This window comes from Ixodes scapularis, unplaced genomic scaffold (genome assembly GCF_016920785.2).
Source record: "Ixodes scapularis isolate PalLabHiFi unplaced genomic scaffold, ASM1692078v2 PGA_scaffold7__128_contigs__length_106722199, whole genome shotgun sequence".
Classification (NCBI taxonomy): domain Eukaryota; kingdom Metazoa; phylum Arthropoda; class Arachnida; order Ixodida; family Ixodidae; genus Ixodes; species Ixodes scapularis.
This window is the reverse complement of record NW_024609882.1, coordinates 74,562,098-74,585,220: the sequence shown is the minus strand read 5'-3', so window position 1 is coordinate 74,585,220 and position 23,123 is coordinate 74,562,098. Positions and strand designations below refer to the sequence as shown.

Sequence of the window (23,123 nt, the reverse complement as noted above, 5' to 3'; positions counted from 1 at the left end):
GAAAGGAATGTAGAGTGTGTTCAAAGTTCGCCAGCATTCCGTTGGTACTAATATATTGCTAATATGCCTGTCCTCTCACTGTATGAAAATGCCCCCCATCGTACATCTTTACGAGTGGTTAAAAAAACGTTCGAAACGTAAATAATAAAGTACGTGGGCTACGAAAAGTGTATTTTCTTATTATTTCCTATGTTGGGCAGTTTTTATCGCGCACCTGTTCTCTGGCTTCCCCCGATTTGCAAAGATTTGGAGCATGCGGGTGATGATTTGAACACAGAACTAGCATCTTCGCATGTATTCATGAGCAAAAAGAATAAAGCAGTACTTATTTATTGCAAATCAAACTATATTACGTGACTTTCAATTTATTTCGATCGTCTGCAAGCACAAGGAGTTACTTATCCAGTGTTACTGCGTAGTTCTTGCCGTCTGTCTTGGTTTTCCACATGTCCTTCGTTCGTTTGGCACGTATACCCCCCTGCTGGAAAGCGCCGGCGCCGTGTTCGCGCTAACAGTGTCCGACAGTGCACATAAATACATGTACGAAGCAGTTTTAGCACCGTTTTTCATGCCATGATTTCAAAATAAAAACGCCGTAACTGACCAATTATTTCATCTACGTGTCTGGAAAATGTTCTAATGTGCCTAGTAGGTACGAATTATTCGTGACATTTGCTTTTATAACCGAGCGCAGGGAGGAAATGCACTCGCTTTTTTCCCTAGAAATGCATTACCGGAAGTCAATTTCCGACTGCTTGCTGTCTGCTTCAATTTGCAACGGCAGTCCCAAGATCAGAAAACTTGCACGATTTGCTTCAATCTTGTTTATTTGGCACTTGAGCACACAAAAAATCACTGGAAAAAATAGTTCTTTCAAACAAAGAAGGGAAGTTGTGAAACTAGGCTGTCCCCGATTGGGTCCTGTGGGACTCAGTGCGTGTGAAAGGCAACAAAACAGTTGCGGTTCTGGAGGCACAGAAATACACCACACTTCAGACATTTCACCCTTGATTTGCCCGCGCAACCTGGATACCTACACCTCATATGTGATCCAAGCCTTTGGTGCTCTGGGAAGTGTCCTGTCATGTCGTATCTGACATCATCTGGAGGAAGCGAAATGATTTTGCTCCTCTGCCGCCCAGTGTGTGTAGTCTCTTCCTCATTGCTCTCCTCTTCCTGCTCTCGCACTCTCTTGGATCCCCGTATTTCTGCTTGAATGAGTGAAATTGCAATGTTCATTTTGAAGTCAAGAAGATCTAGTCTCTGCTGTTTTGGAACGTCAGCTCGTTCACAGTCTCTCTTGTACTCTATCCAGCCGTTATAACAGGCCAAGTCTAAGAAGTGGGCAAAGACGCGGACAGTCCATTTCTTTGTTCGCAAAGAGATCCGATAGTAGGAGACAAACCTGTCAATTAAATCAACCCCGCCCATGTACCTGTTGTACCTTGCAACTGCATCGGGTTGCTTCACTTTTATTTTCTTCGTTTCATCTTTCGACCACCTCTTGCAACTTCCTTCGGGCTCTGTGCCGAATGCAGTGGATAAGACCAAGACAGATTTGTTGTCCTTCCACTTCACAATGCACACTTTGTCGTCACTTCGCACTTTACAGTGTGACTCGCCGCGCTGCATTGACCGGTCAGGCGGCATTGTCCCTGCAATGCCACGAGTACGGTTGGCCATCACTGTGCCGGTCATAAAAACATTTTTTTCAATGAGGTGCTCAGCTATCTTCAGGCCCGTGAAATACCTGTCAGTGAACACGAAAGTCTCTCGGTCCCTCCTTAGTGTTTCCAGAAGCTTCTTGACGACGCTTCCCCCAAGTCCAAACTCTCGCATGTCATCATCAGACACTGCGCCCTTGCCAACATAGATGGAAAAGTCCAGAACCAAGCCATCCGGAGATGCCATTACAAAATTTTTAAGGCCGACAGGATTTGGCTTGGAAGGCACACACTGCCGCACGGGACATCTCCCCGAGAACGGAATCATCTGCTCATCGATTGATAGTTCACGAGATCGGGGCAGCTCCAAGCAAGCATTTCTGAACGAGTTCACAATAGGCTCTACGAGAAAGAGCCTGTTTTCTTCCTTTTGTTTTGTGGTTACCGACACCTTGTCAACAAAGTGAATGTTGCTTCTCAGTTCAAAGAACCTGTTTCTTGACATTGCTTGTGCAATTAGATCAACACCTAGCACTTGGGACCAGTAGAGCCGAACTCTTGGGAGCTTCAGTACACCCATGGCAATGTGGATACCAACAAACATCTTCAACTCTCTTGAATCCGTTTGAATTGACCTCCCCCCCTTTTCCTGAACGGAATATAGATTTGTCTGGTATGCTAATTCCTCCCAGAAGTCCTCTTGAAAGTATCTAAGAAAATATTTCAATGGTGTGTCTGGCTCCTGGCGCGCCTGGCTGCTTGGTATTTCCTCCTCTTCTCTGATGGTAATGCCGGAAAATCTGATTTCAAAAATAAGAAGTGGGTTTCAGTGCACAGAGCATCTTCTAGTTTACTTGATATACGCGTAGAATACTGAAAGATACATACGCTTTGCTCCTCCACCTTGGCGGAGTCATTGCTGGTGGCCTTTGGTCACCTTGATCGTCTTGGCTGTCGTCACTATCATCACTCTCAGGTTCTGCATCACCACGGCCGTCCACACCATTGGCAAGAGCATCGGTGTCCTCTGAGTCTGTAAGATCAGCGTCACTTTCTTGCAGTAGGGCCTGAATTTCTTCGTCAGTCAGGTACGGTGCTGAAAGCAATCAAGTGGTACTTAGGACCCACAGTACCCGATTGGGGACATCAGATCTAAACAACGCTTAGCAGCAAATAACAACGCAACTATGACACTAAGCTCTTCTCAGGCAGTGCTCTGACCTTTCAAAAGGACTGCGACACCCTGAAAGTAACGTTCTAGTGCATATTGCTTGAGAAAAAAATGAAAGCCGCTTACAACTCCCTGTAACGCCGAATTAGAGCGCAGCTCTTGAGGAGGAGGAGGGAAGGGCACTGGGGGGGGGGTTAAACTAACCAGGGGGGGGTCACGTTACCTTGGGGGTCACGTGACCCCCAATGCCGATGATGTCATCACTGACGTCACTGATGACGTCATCAGTGACGATGACGATGCGGGTACCGATGACGTCATTAGTGACGTCACTGATGACTTCACCAGTGATGATGATGATGACGATGCGAATGTCGGTGACGTCATCAGTGACGTCGCTGGTACCGTCATCAGTGATGATGACGATGCGGATGCCGGTGACGACATCAGTGACGTCACTGATGACGTCATCAGTGATGATGACGATGACAATGCGGATGTCGGTGACGTCATCAGTGATGATGACGATGACGATGTGGATGCCGGTGACATCATCAGTGATGATGACGATGACGATGTGGATGCCGGTGACGTCATCAGTGATGATGACGATGACGATGTGGATGCCGGTGACGTCATCAGTGATGATGACGATGACGATGCGGATGCCGGTGACGTCATCAGTGATGATAACGATGACGATGTGGATGCCGGTGACGTCATCAGTGATGATGACGATGACGATGTGGATGCCGGGGACGTCATCAGTGATGATGACGATGACGATGTGGATGCCGGTGACGTCATCAGTGATGACGATGACGATGTGGATGCCGGTGACGTCATCAGTGATGATGACGATGACGATGTGGATGCCGGTGACGTCATCAGTGACGATGACGTCATCGGGGGGTCACGCGACATCGGCGGGGGTCACGTGACCTCGAGGAGGGGGCCACGTGACCCCCCACGAGGTCATGTGACCTTGGTGGGGGGCTCGCGCGGTGCATTATGGGACATTTCCCATGATGCACCGCGCGATTACGCCGACGCCGACGCCGACGGCGACGCCGCTCAAGTCGGAAACGGGCCCCTAAGAGCTGCGCTCTAAAAAAATTACTCACCACGAGGACGACGGCGTGCGGATTCCACGGAAGATGCCATCTTGGAACGCGCTGTGCAGCGCTTCTGCTGGACCAGTAGCGCCATCTCACGGAGCGTGCATAAAGTAGGGCTTGCAGAGGCGGGAAATTTGAATTTGAAGAGGAGACTCCCATTCGGTGACCAACTGCACGCGTTTAAACCACTGTCCCCGATTGGGGTCACAGGAACTGAGGAGGATTATAATAACTCTATGGTTATGACGAAACGCATTTGACGCAACGTGAATGTTCCTGTTTTAGTCGACTTACATTATGACTTTTAAACACACAAAAAAGTGAAAGCCGTTTACAACTTCCTGTAACGCCGAATTGGAGCGCAGCTCTTGAGAAGGAGGAGTGGAGGGTATATTCCTCCTCCTCCCTCGTGATCATGCCTGCTAGTCCTCCTCCCCTCCTGCTCCCCCTCCCTCTCCTTTACCCCTCCCCCGAGGTCACGTGACCCTCCCGGACCATACTAGACAATGAGCGGAGGAGGTTGAGGGGGAGGAGGAGGAGGGCAGAAGTCCGGGGGGGTCACGTGACCTCGAGGGGACGGGATCACATGACCTTGGGCGGGCCGTCACGTGACCGGGGAGGGGAGTCACCCCCCGGGGTCACGTGACCTTGGCGGGGGAGGAGGAGGAGCAGAGGGGGAGGAGGAGGAGGGGGAGGGGCGACGCCGACGCCGACGCCGCACAGGCTGGAAACGGGTCATGTGACCCCCTCCCCCGAGGTCACGTGACCCGCCCGGACCATACTACACAATGAGGGGAGGAGGAGAAGGAGGGGGAGGAGGAGGAGGGGGAGGAGGAGGAGGGGAAGGAGGAGGAGAGGGAGGGGCGCGGTGACGCCGACGGCGACGCCAACGGCGACGCCGACGCCGCTCAGGCTGGAAACGGGCCCCTAAGAGCTGCGCTCTAAAAACCGTTTTAACATTTATATAATTATTTCTAATAAAGTATGTTGGATTTAATTGTGTACTAATCTGAAGCTTGGCCTCCTTCAGCTTCGTTTTATTTCCACATGGCGGCGACGATCGTTCTGTGTGCGTGCTCTGTGCCGTGCTCAACCTATTTTCTGTGCATTGGGTTGCCCTGTTATTCACCTATTGCGATCCGAATCAGCCGCAAGCATGCTGTCTAAGTACTGTGTGCCTGCCGGAAATAATATCCAGACTTTTCGGAAGCAAGGCTGCAACCAGGGCTCCTCGGATCGTGGCTCGGACGTCGTCGGCTTCCACGAACCGCGTCCGCGAGCCTCACGTCGTTTGCTTGGTTCCTTTATGTTTCCGGCGAAGGAACCCCCAGCCGTGGCCTCAGCCTTACATGACTTAGCTGGTGAAAAACAAACTACGACAACGCGGCGTCTTTGAAATGCGATTACTACGATCGGTGGTTTCTAAACCTCAGTGAGCCCCCTTCAATTGTGAGCTCTGCGTGTGTGTAGGCGTTGTAAAGAGAGCTCTTCGATACGAACGCTCTTACCTTCTCAGTGTGCAAACTCTTCGAATGGTCATTCAACAGGCGGCGCTGCGAGACGCGAGCCTTCGGCGTTGCTCCAACTCGCAGTGTGGTTCTCAAAATGGGCACTTACTTCTTTACATACATAGTGTGCAACGCTGTCAAAGGTACTGAAGTCGTGCTCATTAAAAAGCAGAAAGAAAAACATGTGTCACTCCGCGCGCTTCTTGGACGAGTGGTACAAGGCGCTGCTCTGGCGATACCGACGTCTCGGTGGCGGTAGTTCGAACCCATTTGACGCGCGAAGTTATTTTGTTTGTAGCCGTACATTTTGTGTAAGATTGTGCGCATCGCCGAAGTGCATATTTCAATTCTTCCTTTCTTCTTGCTTTTTATCTATAAGTCGCCGCGAGGCCACATTTCTACCATCAGCTCTGCCGCTTTGCAAGTGTCATTTGCCTCCAGCACCGAGTTATATTTTTCTTTCGCGTAGCGTGGAATGAGGAATCGCACTGATAGCAGCCTTGTCCCAAAATTTATAATAGGACGTTAATCGACAAGAGTTGTGGCCTGTACCGATTATTTTGAAATAGCTGTCAAGCGTAGGAATCTCCCTCTCGGGGTACTTGCGATGCACCTTCAGGCAAATGGCGTTGTGTGTGAATTCATCATGCTTGACGGTCCCCATGTTTGAGACTTCTATGTGTCGAGGTCTTCGCTTCGGGGACACCACCTTGCCAGGTAGACACTGCGCCTTGCACTTCGCAACTGTACGGGCGCACACCCCGGTGTCGTTACTGATCATCTCCAGGACTTCACGACCGACGTCTCCGGGAAACGCGTTCTTGTACTCGCGTACACATTGACGATCACCTGTTTGCACTTTTTCGAGGTCTTCGCACAACGAAACTTCAAAAATATCCGAGCAGGAGAGGTACTTGAGCTTGCTGCGTAAGACACCTTCTTCTCAAAACCAGCCAGTGCCACAAAACCCGAAAACCCGCAGCGGCTGCCGCACGGACGAAAACTTTTAAAGTAGTTTACATTACCTTTTTCTTTTTATTAAAGAAAAAAAAATTGGTGCTCCGTCGAAATCATAACGCCACTATCGGTTACTAGCTCCGAGGAAACACATTTTTCGGATTTTTAAAATTTGTTTTTCAGGGGACGCATTATTTTATGGGGCGAACGTAGGCACGGTCGGCGATGCAAACCGGTGCGCTAGTTTTGACTGCGGTGCATGCTATGTATGAAACGGAGCACAGTCTTGAATAAGCTGCTGCACCGTCACTGTTAAACCGTTCTTGTAAAACATGGTAAGTTTCCTGGTATATTCAAACCATTTTTTAGACTGCCGGTTTGTTTTTCATACGTCAATCATACTGTATTTTCGGTAGGGTTGACATCTGGTTCCTACTCCTAGGACTGCATTTGGCCAAAAATAAGTGTTCGGCGATGCGTCGTTTATTTTTGCGGCTCTAAAGAACTATTTGGTTGGAAGGGGGGACGAGGAGGGGCACTCTATTTTTGTCGTGACACTCAGGAACAATAAAAACACATGCTTCTTAATATGATACAATGGTTTAAAATATAAGTTCTTTCTGTAACCGTCCCAGATTCTAAAAAAAGTACGCGAGTGGAAATGTTGGGAGATTTCTTGTCCCTTTTTTAGTGCAGTGTAGCAGTGTTCATAGGAGCCATTTGAAACCGCTCCTATTTTAGGGTCGACGTCACGGACAAAAAGCACCTTTTGCAATTTCTCCTAATTCAAAATATATCTCGAAACGTAAGCGTTGAATTAGTTATCTTTCGAGGGAATTTTATTTTGTGGCGCACGTTCTCAAGAGGACAGTGTTCGTATCAATTGAAATTAAAACCCCTGATAATATTTGGAGTATCTCAATAAAACACATATCAAAAATCTATTGCCCCACTCTTTCAAAAACCAAACCAAGCCCCATATTTATGTCACAAAATTCATGTTAAGTCTTGTGAAATCTTGTATGCCAGTAAGTATGTTCAACGCACCGAATTACGCGTGTTTGTGAATCGCTGCACGCTAAAAATAATTGACACAACAAAATAGTGCCCGACATCGAGTTTTGTAAGTTAAGGAAAGGGAGGGGGTAGTGACGCACCTGTCTTTTGAAATATTAAATAATATATTTAACTATTCTTTAATATTTTAAATATATTAACCCACATATTGCTAAAGATTATAGTCTAGAAGTTCACTTTCCTACATGCGTTTACTATTCAAGGTAAAACAAATAAATGTGCGAGAGATAAATGGCTATAGTCGCGGTCAACGTTTTGTGGCATAAGAGAAGAAGGGAAGAAAGCGCGTGGACAGCTTCGATAGCGCTCGATGTGGGCGAGGGTATTATCGCCTATTGCTTTGGCTGTATTGCCACAAAAACCTGACCCCGAGTATACCACTGACTAGAAAATTATTTATGCTCCGTTTCACGTTAAGTGTGAGCGTGAAGGAGGCTGCAAGAGCGAGCTCCGGGTTTTCACTAGGGAGTTTTCGTAGATCGTTTTCGCCGTCCCGCAACGCCCTCCGCAACCCGCTACGATAGCGGGAACTCCACAGTCAAGGCTATCGGCGCGCAGGCGCAGTAGCAACTTTTTCGTTGCGGAACGCCTAGCGGAGGGGGCAGCGCGGTCTACGAAAACTCCCTACTGTCCCTGTCAAGCACGCACGCTCGTGTAGCGCAACCACTGTTCAAGGTCACACCCTCGCACTTGTAGCTTCAACCTCGCTTGCTATGCGGAGGGCAAGTTCGTCTGCTTCTTGCGCAGGGGGTAGTGGTGACGTCAGAACGCCGAGCCCTGATTGGCTGATCGCGCCCCCCTATCTGAGCGTCGTCTCCTCCTTTGCAACGTCGTCTGCTCGCAACGTCGTCTGCATCTGTCTTACCTTTCCTGCGGCTTTCGGAAGTGCAGATTCACGAAACGATCTTACGCCAAAATGTGCGTAAGACGTAAGTTAAGAACGAATTCGTATTCACGAAACAAAATTTTCGTAAGTTTTGCGCAAGTTACGACGAAATCCTACGACAGCTCCGAAGCTACATGTCTACGCACTTCTTACGATCAAATCAGCATGGCCGACAGCGTCGCGGTCGCGACGACCCACGGATGTTTATTTTTCTACGTGCGCTTCTCACGCGTCCCGACTTGAAGCAGCAAGAAAAAAAGTAAAAAGCACTTGAAACAGACCACGACGAACAAGAACGCTGGATCCAGAAACACCCGGGAAAAGCTCCAACGACCACGATTCCAACGAACACGACCAAGCGAGTACGGCAGTTAGGCCTAGCAGGTACTCCGCGACTCGGCGACCGTCTGCCCACGACCGGCTGGCGTGCTGAATCGAATATGCCCGCGCGACCCTTGTGAACCCTTCCCGTATTGTACTTTGATCGCTGACCTCAATTTTAGATTAAGAGGTCAATTTCTTCCTCTTGTTATCTCCTTGTTTCTCGAGGCAACGGTGACTCTCGCCGGTAAAAAAGCGGTGAATCTCCGACAGACGCAGGAAAGGTAAAGCAGCCATCGCTTTGACTAGCAGACGTAAAGCAGACGACGTTAACTGCACCAACTCGCCGACGCCGTTGAAGAATCAGGGGTCTCGCCGCACACGAAAGGAGGGAAAAAGTATTTGGGAGGGAACTGGCGGACACTAAGCATCCTCACCTCTCGGTTCTTAGCAAACAAACCTCGGCGCCTCGGGACACCTCGCCAGTGAGTCCTTTGACTTCCCTCCTTGATGCACGTCTGCTAGTTGTTAGACAAAAACAACGTACCGCTCGAGTTATTTCGTGTGCCCTCTCTGAAAGCCGAAGTCGAGCTCGCTCGTAAAGACCTGCACTTCCGAAGGTCGCAGGAAAGGTAAGACAGACGCAGACGACGTTGCAAAGGAGCAGACGACTCTCGGATAGGGGGTCGCAATCAGCCAATCAGGGCTCGGCGTTCTGACGTCACCGCTACTTCCTTTCTCATGCGCAGAAGACAAAAATGAGCCCACTTGCGAGGCGTATTAAAGTTAAACAGAGTATAGTGTGCATACAGTGTTAAAAATTATATATATGTGTAAGATTTACGAACATTCGTGCCGCCCCATTGAGATGCAAGATGTCTTCATATTCTTGCATTTAACGGCATTTTTAAACTTTCAGTCTAGTGTCTACAGGATGCATGGAACAAAGATAACTTACAACAAAATAACAAAAGAAACTGAAGATACAAAGAAAATAAACGTTAGTTTAGTCAATTTACGAGCAAACTGATAAACATATTTCCTTGGGAAAGCAATAAATATACAATTATATACTTGAGCATTCGCACTCCGTTGAATAAACAAGTCTCATACAGAAAATGGCGAGGATAGCAAGGTAGAAAAAGTCGCATTTAACCTTACGGTCGCCTTATGTTCCCTTCGTTTTTAACTGATACAGCGGCGATCTTTTTTTTTTTTTTTTGACCGTGTGTTACATTAGATTTAAATTAAAAATATCTCAATAAGTTGATTTCAATGCTATTGATGACTTTCATGCTAATCTCCCATTTCAGGAGCGTGTTCCTCGATTACCACCAGAGAGCGGAACACATGCATGAAACTTATCGAAAGCGTAGGGCAGATCGCATGCGGTATGACAGGACAAGGTGTAAGTATTTCAACGTAAACAACATATTACAATTAAAGTAAATTTATATCTTTTTAATTACGCAAAAGACGACGTTTTTATTTTGTGCCGATCCCCAGAAAGTTTTTTTTTCTTTTGTAGAAAAGACGTGTCCTAAAATATCTTTATGACATGTTGCCCAGCACACACCATGTAACGAGATTGAAATTGTGCAACTAAAATTCTTTAGCTAATCAGGGTAATTTTAGTTAGCACAAAATGAATTGCGAACATTATATCTACTTATGTAAAGTTTACTTCGAATTAATATTGCTTCGAGTCAAATTTAAGGTAAATTTCAAATTCGAATTAAAATTATTGCCTAAGTCATAGTAAACAGTTCAAAATATAATTTCATAAGAAAGAATTTTTCTTTCATTTTCTGGCGAATAATATGCATTGGCTGTTTTCATCTTTCGTAATATTTTATAAAAACACAAACTAAAAAAATGATTAGTCACTATTACATGCACGTGTTGCAATTGAATAATTTATCTGGCATTGTTCTAGGCACTATGGTAGTCGTGAAATTTTAACATAACTTAATCTATTTTCAGCCAAAATAGAACAGCTATCTGACAACTATCAACGCCTCCAGATTACCTTGACGGCAAACTGTGAAAAATCCTTGCATTGCCATACCCCCATCACTTTAGTCCAAACTTCCTGGTGACAATTGTATCTCGAAAAAGAGCAATGGGTAATTTAGCGGCACATCACCAGGGAAGACGTTCAGAGAAAAGAAGGAGAGTTCAAGATGTTCGTGCATTCTTTCCCTCGTTAACAGCATTAGTTAAGGAACGTTGGTGATGAGAAAGGATAGGTAAACATTCGGGTAGTTTGGTATGAAGTCGTGTTCAAGTGAATCACATGAACACGCGAAATAGACACATGAACCAGTGTAAACATCTATTTATGAATAAAATGAGTCTACCAAATTACTTCAAGCGCAACTGTAGTTGGTATTCAGCACCCGAAGGCACCGCTGTATGGGCACTTTTTACGCTGAGGTTATTAAGTCATATTGTCACGAATAACAAATTACCAGCAACTTATGTGGTTAAGTAGTCTAAATATTTAATAGGGTGAACTAAAACTCCCCCCGCCCCCCCCCCAAAAAAAAAAAAAAACAAAAAAAACGAAGATTAGCGTCGCAAGGGTCAATGGCGGCGTAACAGCCGGGCAGAACGTTGGGACGAGACTGACTCCGTGTGGCATGGGGCGGCTTCTTTTTGAGCTTCCCGTGAAGCCTAGATTATTCTTCCGCAATCGTTCCCAAACTACGCATTCTAAACATTAACAAGCTAGACGGTTCTTCAATATCCCTTATATTCTACTTAAACCACCTAAAATGAAACAAAATCGGCAGAAATGCTCAAAGAAATTCTGAGAAATTTGAGCAGAGGTTATATACAACAAAACATAATGAATAAAGCATCTCATAACTTTTCCGTGGAGTGAATATTCCTGAAATACCTCTTTTTTTAATGCAAGCAGGTCAGTAAGCATTTCCACGGAGGACGGGCGCCGGAAGGGGGAATAACGACAAAACCATCTTGTTGTTGGGCATTCACATTGTGTATGGAATGGCAACGGAACAGTGCGCTTGTGACCCGGTGGCACGGTAAGACGACTGCGTGTCAAGAAAGGCGTTGCAGGCGGAAGAACGGAATCGCAGCCTGTGTGCGTTCACAGGTCTTCAATGCCGATGGCAGGAGGTCCCAGGGCGTCCAAAGTGCGTAACAGCACGCCAGCCGCGTGGCGCAAATGGGGGAGAACGAAGGGGGGGGGGGGGGGGGGGGGGGGGGTGACAAGCGCCCCGTGATACACCCGCGTCCCTCAAAATGCCGGCGATTTTCGGTTGCTAGCGCTGTGTTCCCATCCCGCGGCCCCGTTGCGAACTCTATAAATGTGTGCTCCAATGACGTCCAAGGTCAGCTGATGTCCCAGGGCACTAATGCTGACACATAGAAGACGGCCTAGATTCTGCTCATCACACGGCTCATCAACTAGGATTGCTCGGCTGCTCTCTTACGATTCCGGTGGATAACTGATGAATCCCTACGCTTCTAACGTTATGTTTCTTTGATAAATGGGTTTACTCAGCTATGTGCTATCGTAATCCCAGTTAGCGTAAATACGGGAGCACGTGACTTCCGGTACTATCAGCGCACTCTAACGACGCGGCAATGAAATGCAGCGCCTCCCCAATGGTACACAGTTGCGTGTGTCGTTATTGGTTGCGTCCAGTGGTTTCCGCAAGCGCACAACTCAGGGCCCTAACCGGGTTCCTCCTGCTACACATCGGAACGAAGCAGAACGCATCGGGAAAACTCTCAGCGAAAAGAACGTGCATTCTGCTTTGCGCTTGTGTAGGGAAGACCTTTTTACTGGGATAATAAACAGTGATTTACAGCTCTTCTCTATAGAATTGTATCCGTTTTCCTCTGAATTAATTCTGAGAAGCATCAGATGTCTGAATCGGGAGGGCCGGCGCTCCAATCGCCACTACCACCCGAGCAGTCGACATGAGAAGCGGCCATGTCGGGCGTATCACATGTGAAGAGCATCTAATTTTACAACTATAAATATACCCAGCAAAGCGAAATACCGTTCGAATGTAACGTTTATAGCTCGCCAACGAGATAAATAACAACACCTCCCCGCGGTGCGCGTTGTTGCCGCTCAGGCTGCCACTATCAAATGTATGATCGCCGCCGTACATGTATGGCGATGAACGTCGAAGTTTGAAGGACCAAGAAGATCATCTCTTTACTTCCGGAATCTAATTTTCTTCCGTCCCGTCTAAACGCCGACAGTGTAACTAAAGCGTGACCGGGCCCGCCCGTGTCAAGGAAGTATGCGAGTGTGTGATGAGTTTGTTTCCAAGGAAAGGAAGGGGGACGGCGCTCGAGCTCCACGAACTGAGGCTTAATTAACTTTAACTAGCATTGGTTGCAAATTATACTGCTTTAAGTACCTGGTACAGCGTCAAGAAATAATTATTTTAAAAAGGAGCAGCAATCACCTGCAAGCGTGTGCATTCTGTCTGTATATATACCTTCGCAAATATGTGAAGAAAATGAAGTGTACAAGAGACCCCCCCCCCCCCCCCCCCCCACCACTTTGTCCCCTGCGTTTCCTGTGCTTCCTGCTCGGAATCCTTTTTTGTTTCCCAACTGGGTTTTCCCTACCTGTACAGTACACTGGAATACTCCTCGGTCCCCACAACGGGCTTCTGGGGCAGGAGCAGAGCTTCTCCTTCCCACAGTGCGCTATTTGTGGAGTTTTCGTCATACCTAAGTTCTGTGTTTAGATATGTCACCAGAATCTAAGCCTTCTTTCATGAGCCATTGTTTTTGCATTTTTTCGTTCCTTTACGTGACAGAACTTTTTTTAAGGTGAACTTTGCATATACCAAATACGCCTGTCGTCTACAGTGATAAATATAAATTCTTCATAAGACTCGATTTTTAGCAATGGGACTATATCTGCACTTTTTTTTTCTCTGTATGTGCGCTCGTCTTGTAAACAGTATACGTGAGTTCCTCATTGAAGACCGCACAAGTTGCGCAATTAGAAAGCACATTTGAAAATAGTTGAACTATATTTCCAAGTACTTTTGAAATCAAAGGTATTCTTCATGGAAGATACCTGAGTACTTCTCTGCAAACTTTATGAAACAGGTTTTCATAAGTTATCTCATACACGCTTGTCGGGTATATTTCCAGCACAGCACCCTGTATCACTGTATATGTCTTTTTTTTTGTGGAACATTTATTAATCTAATACGACGAAATTAGGTATATATGTGTATTGTCACACAAATATAATTATTACAAAAATTGAGCTGTTGGATATTGGGGCATGAAGAAATAAATTTTTAAAAATATTCCCTCGCAGAACCTTACATGATCTAGGTTAATGGCACGTATCAGTCAAATTCTTGAAGGACTGGTCGCAATGCGCAGCAGCTTTGCATTCCCCAAATACATTTATCGAGCTGAAGGTCAATCTATAAAAGTTTTTGAAACGCTTGCTTTTACAAAAAAAAAAAATTGCGGTGGCTTAGCTCGGCTAGGCCAGGATATACATAGCGTGAGCTTATGCGCACAAAATGAGAGGTGCTATCAAGCGGCTCCGGTGCAGCGTCAGACTTGGCAACTGCGCAACGGAGGCGGACAGCTGGGCACGCGGCGGCCCCAGCGCGTCTGCCGTGGCTACGACGTCACTCCTCTGGAATGCGCAGACCGGCGAGGCGCGCGCGGCGGCGGCGGCTCCGGCGCGCCAGCTGTGCGCCGTGTGACGTCACTGCTCCTCGCGCTTGCGCAGCACGGATCTTAGACAGTCACGCAAAACTGGTCAACTTCGGCCAGTGTAGCTCACGCTACAAAAAACGTCCACTCTATAAAAATCCCTCGGATGGAATTATTCAAGTCATCTATCTCACTCGAGTAAGGGCATATTTTGAATCAGCGTCTTGTCAAGAGTCGTGTTCAATAGACCGATATCACCAGCCAGATTCGTTACGCCGGCGCTGGCGCAATGCATTGAGGGAACGTTAGTTTTTGTGCACTTGGAACAACCTCGCTGAAGCACTGCGCGTTCAGAGCATGACACGGCACCGGGAGTCTGATGAACTGCCTGCCTCATCTGAACTAAAGTTTTGCCGGCGTCACGCTTCCGCTGAACGTTTGGTGTATCGCTCTATTGGTGCTTTACTGAGTGAACACAAACCCTCGTGGAACGCTGACGCAGCGTTCGACTGCGTGAGCCGAGCGCTCCGCTAGATCAAAAACAAACTGTTCATGTTGTTGCTGTCCGCATGGGTTCGGTTCTCAACTTAGCCGGAAAGGACGCAACGGCTAGGTTTCCCCGACAGGTAACGGTGGTTACTGACGTGTCCTGGAGTGCTGGATGTTCTGACATATCCATGTACCTCCATTGTTTGACCGTGCCTCGGGCAATCATTTTGGACGCCTGCAAACGTCGTCATTTTCGGCTCATGGCGTATCCTACATTTAGACGCGCACGCTCCTGTTGGCCTGCTGTGGCTGCCGGGGAAGCGCCGCCGCTCACGATCAGGCTTTTATTGGTCTAGAGTATAGATGCTGGCGTCGCGCTCCCGGAATACTCTACATCCTCGGCGACGCTCTGTTATTTTTGGCTCAGGTGCATTCCAGCATGCACACGCTTCGAGGTACTTTTAAACTTAGCGAAATCTATGCAGCGCTTTAGCCTATCCGAAAACGCAAATGATTATCAGAAGATAGATAGTGCACATGTGCCATCGGCTAAGACTGAAAAGCCTCAATTGGAGTAGCGAGTGAATGCCAGGGTTCGCTCAAACTAGATAAATATGCGATGGAACGTTTTAGATGTGTAGTGTGTGCTTGATAACAAAGCCATAATTTAATCATACGTTCTTATGTTGCATGGGTGCTTAGAAAAAAAAATTCAGTCGAACATGAAACACACGCAGGCAGTCACGCAACAGGGAATACGGATAAAAAACGTAGGATGGTCGAAATCATTGTTCGTAGAAATGTCTCAGAAACAATTAACGTCATTCCATAAGGGAATGTAACATCAATATTAGATGTCACACAAAATTTTAGACAAAATTAACATCACCTCTGCTTCGGGACAAGCCGTTTCGCACCAACGCACGACCAGTGTCAAGACATGCCGACCATTTGGGGAGTCTTGCTTTTCAATTATGATGATAACGTGGAATTTCTAGAGCACATTTTGAATAGCGATGAATGCATAACATTTTTTAAGACGAGCAATTGAAGCGGAAATCGGCGTCTAAGAAATGGGCAGGCGAAGGATGCTTTGTTTCTCCACCAGGGGACTTCTTTGAATGGGCCACATCATAAGACTTTGTGACTTCGTTTGCTGCAGCCTCCTTGACACAACTTTGTCTGAAACAAAAGTAGGAAATGCCACAAAGGAAGCCTTTGCTGCATTTCCCCCCTTTTGAATAGCAGTAGGCAAGTTTAGCTCATAATTGCGCAGTCTGCTGAGAACACTCAAGCTTTATATAATTGGGCCAAACTTCAATCAATGTGAAGTTCTGAAGACATTCGCTGTCAGAGATTTGTCGTATTTGTTTTTTCTAGCCTTATCACCTGCTGAAACTTTCCATGGCGGGAAGACAGGCTTGCTATATATTATGCGCTTTGTAATGAAAAGAATGCCTTTGATAGCGACCAATATGCGAATCTTTAAGGTATGGTCTTTTTTTCAATTTTACTTTGCTATTCAACAACGCACCCTTAAAATAAGGGGTGCTGCGGAGGCGAGCTGGTGAACGATCACAGGAACAAAACCTTGAGAATAATAACAAAAAATGAAAGATCTTTACAATTTTCTGTAATGTCGAATTAGAGGGCAGCTCTTGAGGAAGATGTGGGAAGGGTGCGGAGGAAGGGGAAGAAAACGGAAAAGAATTTTTTTTTTTCTTCACTTAAACAGCGCGAATAAGTTACGTAAGGAAGAGACAACAGGAAGGAAAGAGCGCTGATATGAAGAAACAGGGTCTAGAGGAGAGAAACACGGTACAGAGCCCATTGTAGAAGAAAGGTATTGTACCAAAATGAGTTGCTGGGCGAGTTGGATAGACATCTTCACTTAAACAGCGCGAATAAGTTACGTAAGGAAGAGACAACAGGAAGGAAAGAGCGCTGATATGAAGAAACAGGGTCTAGAGGAGAGAAACACGGTACAGAGCCCATTGTAGAAGAAAGGTATTGTACCAAAATGAGTTGCTGGGCGAGTTGGATAGACATCTTCACTTAAACAGCGCGAATAAGTTACGTAAGGAAGAGACAACAGGAAGGAAAGAGCGCTGATATGAAGAAACAGGGCCTAGAGGAGAGAAACACGGTACAGAGCCCATTGTAGAAGAAAGGTATTGTACCAAAATGAGTTGCTGGGCGAGTTGGATAGACATCTTCACTTAAACAGCGCGAATAAGTTACGTAAGGAAGAGACAACAGGAAGGAAAGAGCGCTGATATGAAGAAACAGGGTCTAGAGGAGAGAAACACGGTACAGAGCCCATTGTAAAAGAAAGGTATTGTACCAAAATGAGTTGCTGGGCGAGTTGGATAGACATCTTCACTTAAACAGCGCGAATAAGTTACGTAAGGAAGAGACAACAGGAAGGAAAGAGCGCTGATATGAAGAAACAGGGTCTAGAGGAGAGAAACACGGTACAGAGCCCATTGTAGAAGAAAGGTATTGTACCAACATGAGTTGCTGGGCGAGTTGGATAGACATCTTCACTTAAACAGCGCGAATAAGTTACGTAAGGAAGAGACAACAGGAAGGAAAGAGCGCTGATATGAAGAAACAGGGTCTAGAGGAGAGAAACACGGTACAGAGCCCATTGTAGAAGAAAGGTATTGTACCAAAATGAGTTGCTGGGCGAGTTGGAGAGACATCTTCACTTAAACAGCGCGAATAAGTTACGTAAGGAAGAGACAACAGGAAGGAAAGAGCGCTGATATGAAGAAACAGGGTCTAGAGGAGAGAAACATTTTGGTACAATACCTTTCTTCTACAATGGGCTCTGTACCGTGTTTCTCTCCTCTAGACCCTGTTTCTTCATATCAGCGCTCTTTCCTTCCTGTTGTCTCTTCCTTACGTAACTTATTCGCGCTGTTTAAGTGAAGATGTCTATCCAACTCGCCCAGCAACTCATTTTGGAAAAGAATTTACCGTGAAATAGTGCGACAGTTTCCTGGTAAATTTTCCCGCTAAATGTAGCAGAAATATTTTCCCGCTAAGTTTATTGGAAAAATTTCCAGCTAAATTTGTCGGGAAAATATCTGCCTTAAAGACAGCGGAAACAAACTCCGCTAAATTCTGCGGGAAAATTTCCTACTAACTTTAGCGCGGAAATTCCCCCTCTAAGTTTAGCAAAACAATGTTCCTGCATATTGGAAAAAAAAAATTGTTAATATAGCTGAAAAGTTTCCCGAAAAATTTGGCGCGCAAATTCCCCCGCAAAATAAAGGGAAAATCTTTTCCGCCAAATAAAAAAAAATCGGTAAACATAGCGGGAAAACTTTCAGCTAAATTTAGTTTAAAAAATTCCTCGCTTAATTTAGCGGCAAGATTTTTTATATAAACCACGTGTTTTATAAACCACGTGTTATATAAACCACGTGACCAACAAGTCACGCATACCAAGGTATGCGTGACTTGTTTGGTTATTGAGAAAGCATTATTTTCCGCAATAATTCAACAAAACAAAAGAAGAACAACTACGGTTTATATAAATGACCCGAGGAAACTGCTCCTTTTTGGCAAATGGTAATTTATAATCTTCGGGCGCACGATGCCACCGTTGCCTTGGTTCTGAGGCCGTTTAAAAACAAATTATTAAAGGCCTGTCAGTCGAAATAAACGTGAAAAGGCAAAAAAATAAATGCAATGCCGTAAAATTAAGGTTATTGAACTCGAGCACGGCTCGCGACTTGTTCAACAACGATGCTTTTTATGCTGGTTCTAAAGTGCGCAAGGTTGTCTTATAATCACAAAACAAACGGCAAGCTTGTGCAAGACAAAAAGTATTTATAATTACCAATGTAAGAGAAACTTTACATGTACAATTTTATATGTATGTGCCTGTCTCACTCAATAACTCCGTTTGACGGTCTGTTTGCCTGCCTGTGCGCGCACGCATACATGTTTTTGTTTGTTTTCTTAGGATTCGGATATGCATGCTTAAGTGCCTTATAAGTGGAGAAACAAGTGAAAGATAGATACAAAGCTGGCCTCTCCGATTAGCGCAGAAGAGAAGTGCATTTTTCTCCTGTTCAACATAATAGACATTTTTATTTGCTTAATAACTTTGGTTTTATTAAAAACAAAGTACATTTACATGGGCAACATTAAATTAGAAACAATAGGAAAAACGATATTCTTTGTTCGTTTTGCGGGGAATGATTTGAGTGAGAAGACCGTTTTTGCAAAAAAGTATTATCATATTGAAATTGGCGTGGCTTAAATCACAATTTAAGCCATCTTAGTGTTTACTCTCCACCCTGAACTCAGTCAACTGAATTTAGATTATTTTCAGGATATCAAGGCCTCCTCGATTTCTCGAAAAAGTGCGCTGGTTGCATCTGCTAGAGGCCGGAAATTTTCTCATCGGAAGCCAGCCTGCAGTGTGATAGATGGACGTTACATTTATTGCCTAGGATATATGATAAGCGGAGAACAGCTCGATTACTTTTTAGGTCTTCCCCAGACCTCATGCAACGTCATCCTGAACTAGTCGGATCTAAGGACCAAAGTTCGATCTGTGCGCGCGTCTGTCGCCTCATCTTCGCACGCGAAAATGGGCCTCAGGCTACGGAACGCGTTTCCCGATCGACCACCTGTTCGTCTGCCAGCCGCGCTAAATGCGATTTTCAAAGCGCGTCCCATAGTTCTCTCACGGAGGGAATACCGCTGACTTTGAAACGCACAAACTCAAAGTCCTGAAGTGTTAGCAAAAAAGAAGTGTCCGCCTGCAGATTTTTTTTTTCTCTCTTATTTTTAACGGGTGCTTGGAGAAGTGCTGGATGCGTTGGAACGAACGCGAATAATGCCAAAAATGGCGAAGTCTTGGGAAAGTAATATTTTCTTATGTCGAATATCCTCTCTACCTTCGAGAGAACAATTCACTAGGAAACAAAAAGCTTAGGATATAATTCACCTCACTCACCAAAGCCTGCGGCACAACACTTCTGATATTTTTCCGTTGGAAAAAAATGAGTTTGGAAATAACTCAGTAGATCAGTGCTAGAAAAAATAGAACTAAAAGTGGCGTTTCGGTTGCACGTAGGGAAAAGTCACGTGGCAAGTGCCCAGTTAAGTAGGCGTGCTATAGGCCGGTTAACAGATGTGAGCGCTCGTGATTGGCGTAATCGTTGAGACCGAAAAAAAAAAAAGCGTCTGACGGCACTTCCTCTTTGATGTAATCAAAATGGTAAGGGCTGAATCATTTCTCCAACTACTTAATAAATTCTGCCGGGAGCTTAAATTCACGCTTACAAAATATTTCTTGTTTATTAATACACAATTGCCAAACATCAGAACTTCAAGGCGATCCCTAGCAATTACTTTTAATCTTTCGTGAAAGTAAAAAAAAAAAAATATATATAAATATATATCCAGACTGTTGTTGTCACTCACCTTTTAAAAACAAAACAAAATAAAACCTAAATTAGTCGCGATTAAGTTGCAGCCTGCCCTGCTTTTATAACTTCACTATCAATAAAACAACGCCGTTATCACTTTTTTTTAAATTGCAGACTGCCACATTCAGTTAGAAGACGGCACTGCTTAAGCAAGAACGTACTTGTTGACTGCCTGTCTGCTGTAGACATTTTCCATTTATCATAGATGTTTTGGATTTTTTTCGCAGAAACTAAATCGGATTCCTGCATCAGCCAACGAATGGTTTAAAAACAAAAATGCGTGCAGTAGCATCTTAAACTGCCGCCAATATGCGTTGAAAAATAACAAAAAAACATCATTCAAACAGTATGTTTTTTATATACGGATAAAAACTATGAAAGAGGATTAGATATGAGCGCGCCAAAACGCAATATCGCAGAACCTTAAAAAAAAATATCAGTGGGCATACATAGGTGCAGCTACCTTTGTCCTTGCTCACTGAACGAACGCATTCAAAAGCCGAAGGCGGGCACCCGGTGTTCCGCGTTAGTGCTCGAGAAGGGACAATAAACGCCAGCTTTGTGTCCACCCACGACTCATGCCAACTGCTCGGTGATCTCCCGATCCGCGCTTTGATCTACATTTCTCCCCCCGTTCCTACCCGAATACAAATGCGTTTACTGTCTGGTATTCTATCCCACGGGGTGTTTCATCGAAAACTTTCAAAAATGTCTAACGATGGGATAAAGGAATATATACATTTCAGGAACAAAATCTCCGCCACAGCGGACGTCAGGGAGTTTAGCAATACATACGAATAAGTAACATATTGAACTAAAATTTACTAATTAAACGTTTATTTAGTGAAAATTAAGAATAAGGTTCTAATTAAAATATTTTTCGGCATAATCTGCACCCACTAAATCTACTAATTTTCGAAAGATATAAGGCAGGTGCAGCCTCATACTGCGTCAAAAGATAACACAAATTGGAGGTGCTTCTTGATATTTGTTTTCTATCGGAGCGCACCATTGCGCCAGCTGTCCGGCCCGCACTCCGGTGGCCGAGGTGCGAAGCTACCACCTAACCTCTCACCTACGATGGAAAAAAGTGTGGCTCAAGGCTCGGTCACACATTTGGTTCGACTGCGTTACTGTGCATTGCGATGTGCTGCCCAGCGCCTCCCATTGGCTCGTCGCAAGGGTCGTCATAGCAACAGCTCGACGTAAACCTCGTTAAAGAGGCGCGAGTTACTGCAGCCGCACTCGGATGGCACTTTTTAGCGAGCTTTAAGGTATCGAAACCATTGACGTGAAGATGTGCTTAGATTGGAAACCGAAACATAGAAACCCGTAGCAAGCGCCGTAGAAATGAAGCACCTGCTCTATATCTTTCTAGAAAGAGTTGAACTAAAATTATTAATGGCACTCAGCGGGTTTTTATGGGAAGAAAGTGATTATCTTCATTATTTAAAACTGAAATCGGTATTTTTTTTAGTTGTATAGATAATTAGTTTCTTTTTTTCTTTCCTACAATCTCCGAAGGTGAAAAGTATCTTTTCCCATTAGAGTGTTTAGATCTTATTTTTCTCAACCACCTCATTTTTATAAATTTTGGAATGTCTTCTTTGAAACAACCGGCATGTTCATAAAACCCAAAGGTTGCATACGTGTTTTTGTTTTAATTGTGCTTTAGAATCGTTTCACGCAGATCCTAAAATTTCATTAAACAACCGGAAATTATATACACGAAAACGGGACGAAAGCTCGTCAGTTTTCGTTCCGTTTTTACGAAAACGGGACGAAAAATTCGTCAGTTTTCGTTCCGTTTTTGTTTTTATTCTCTCCGGTTCTGTAAACATATTTACCAGCACACTCATTTTCAATATCAATTCTAAAATTGTCTAGCCTAGAAATAAGCACCTAATGGAATCCGATTTAACGAAAAGAGTTGAACCTCAAATAACTATGGATAGAAATACTTACGATATATGCTCAGTCAAATAGTAAATATCAACTAATATTAACGTGTAGCTCGAAATATCATAATGTTACATTTCTATTTTTTTTCCAGAATTATAGATGGATGAGTATCGGGAATTGTTGGGTTGTTTGTACGAAAGGCGTCCAATATTTGACTATTCCCCATAAGGAATGTGAACGAATACTTGACATCGTAAGTAATTTCAAAATTGCCTTGTATGACATGCGTGGTCGAAAACGCCACTCCCGCCAGGAGCCAATCTAGTGTATTAGATACTTTAGAAGGGTATTACCAGGGATATACAGTGTAAATTAGGCCTTATAGATTTGTTTAAAAACTGCCTAGAGAGATACACTCAAGGGGTTTGTGCAGGTGAGTTATACGACCAGGTGGACTTAATTCAGAAAACTAATAGGCATAATAAGTGAAACAATTATTTGAAATTTGTTAATTAGCTTTAGATTAGAAAAAAATACACATATGGTTTCACTTTGAAATATGCAGAGCGAAGTATCAACTCACCAAATTTCTAGAAATTTTTTGAGTGTGTGGGAAGCGCTGGAGTGCACTGAAGTTACAACTCGCAACAGGCATAAATATGGGGCGAGAAAAGGCGGATAAGCGACAGAGGAACTGTGTCGGAGAGTCATCACACTGACAGCCTTGCTCCTGCTGCACGAGCGCTAACTTTGGCGCTCCACCGTACTCGCACGGGCTACAAGGTTTTCTGATATTGACTTATTTAGTTGTTTTTGATGAAACTCAGGAAGCTTATAATAAGGACCATGGTTATTTCTAATCTTACGTTGAATATAAAATTTCGGTTAATTAGAA

General features: G+C 44.9%; 1 protein-coding gene across 1 annotated transcript in view; it reads left to right on the top strand.

Moving 5' to 3' along the window:
* The window catches only part of LOC120842856, a 112,478-nt gene that overhangs the window by 43,117 nt on the left and 46,238 nt on the right, over window positions 1-23,123 (top strand). Inside the window, exons 2-3 of the mRNA XM_040214044.1 lie at window positions 10,016-10,110; window positions 22,380-22,481. Of these exons, the coding sequence (XP_040069978.1) occupies window positions 10,016-10,110; window positions 22,380-22,481 (197 nt within the window). The remainder of the gene's footprint in view (window positions 1-10,015; window positions 10,111-22,379; window positions 22,482-23,123) is intronic.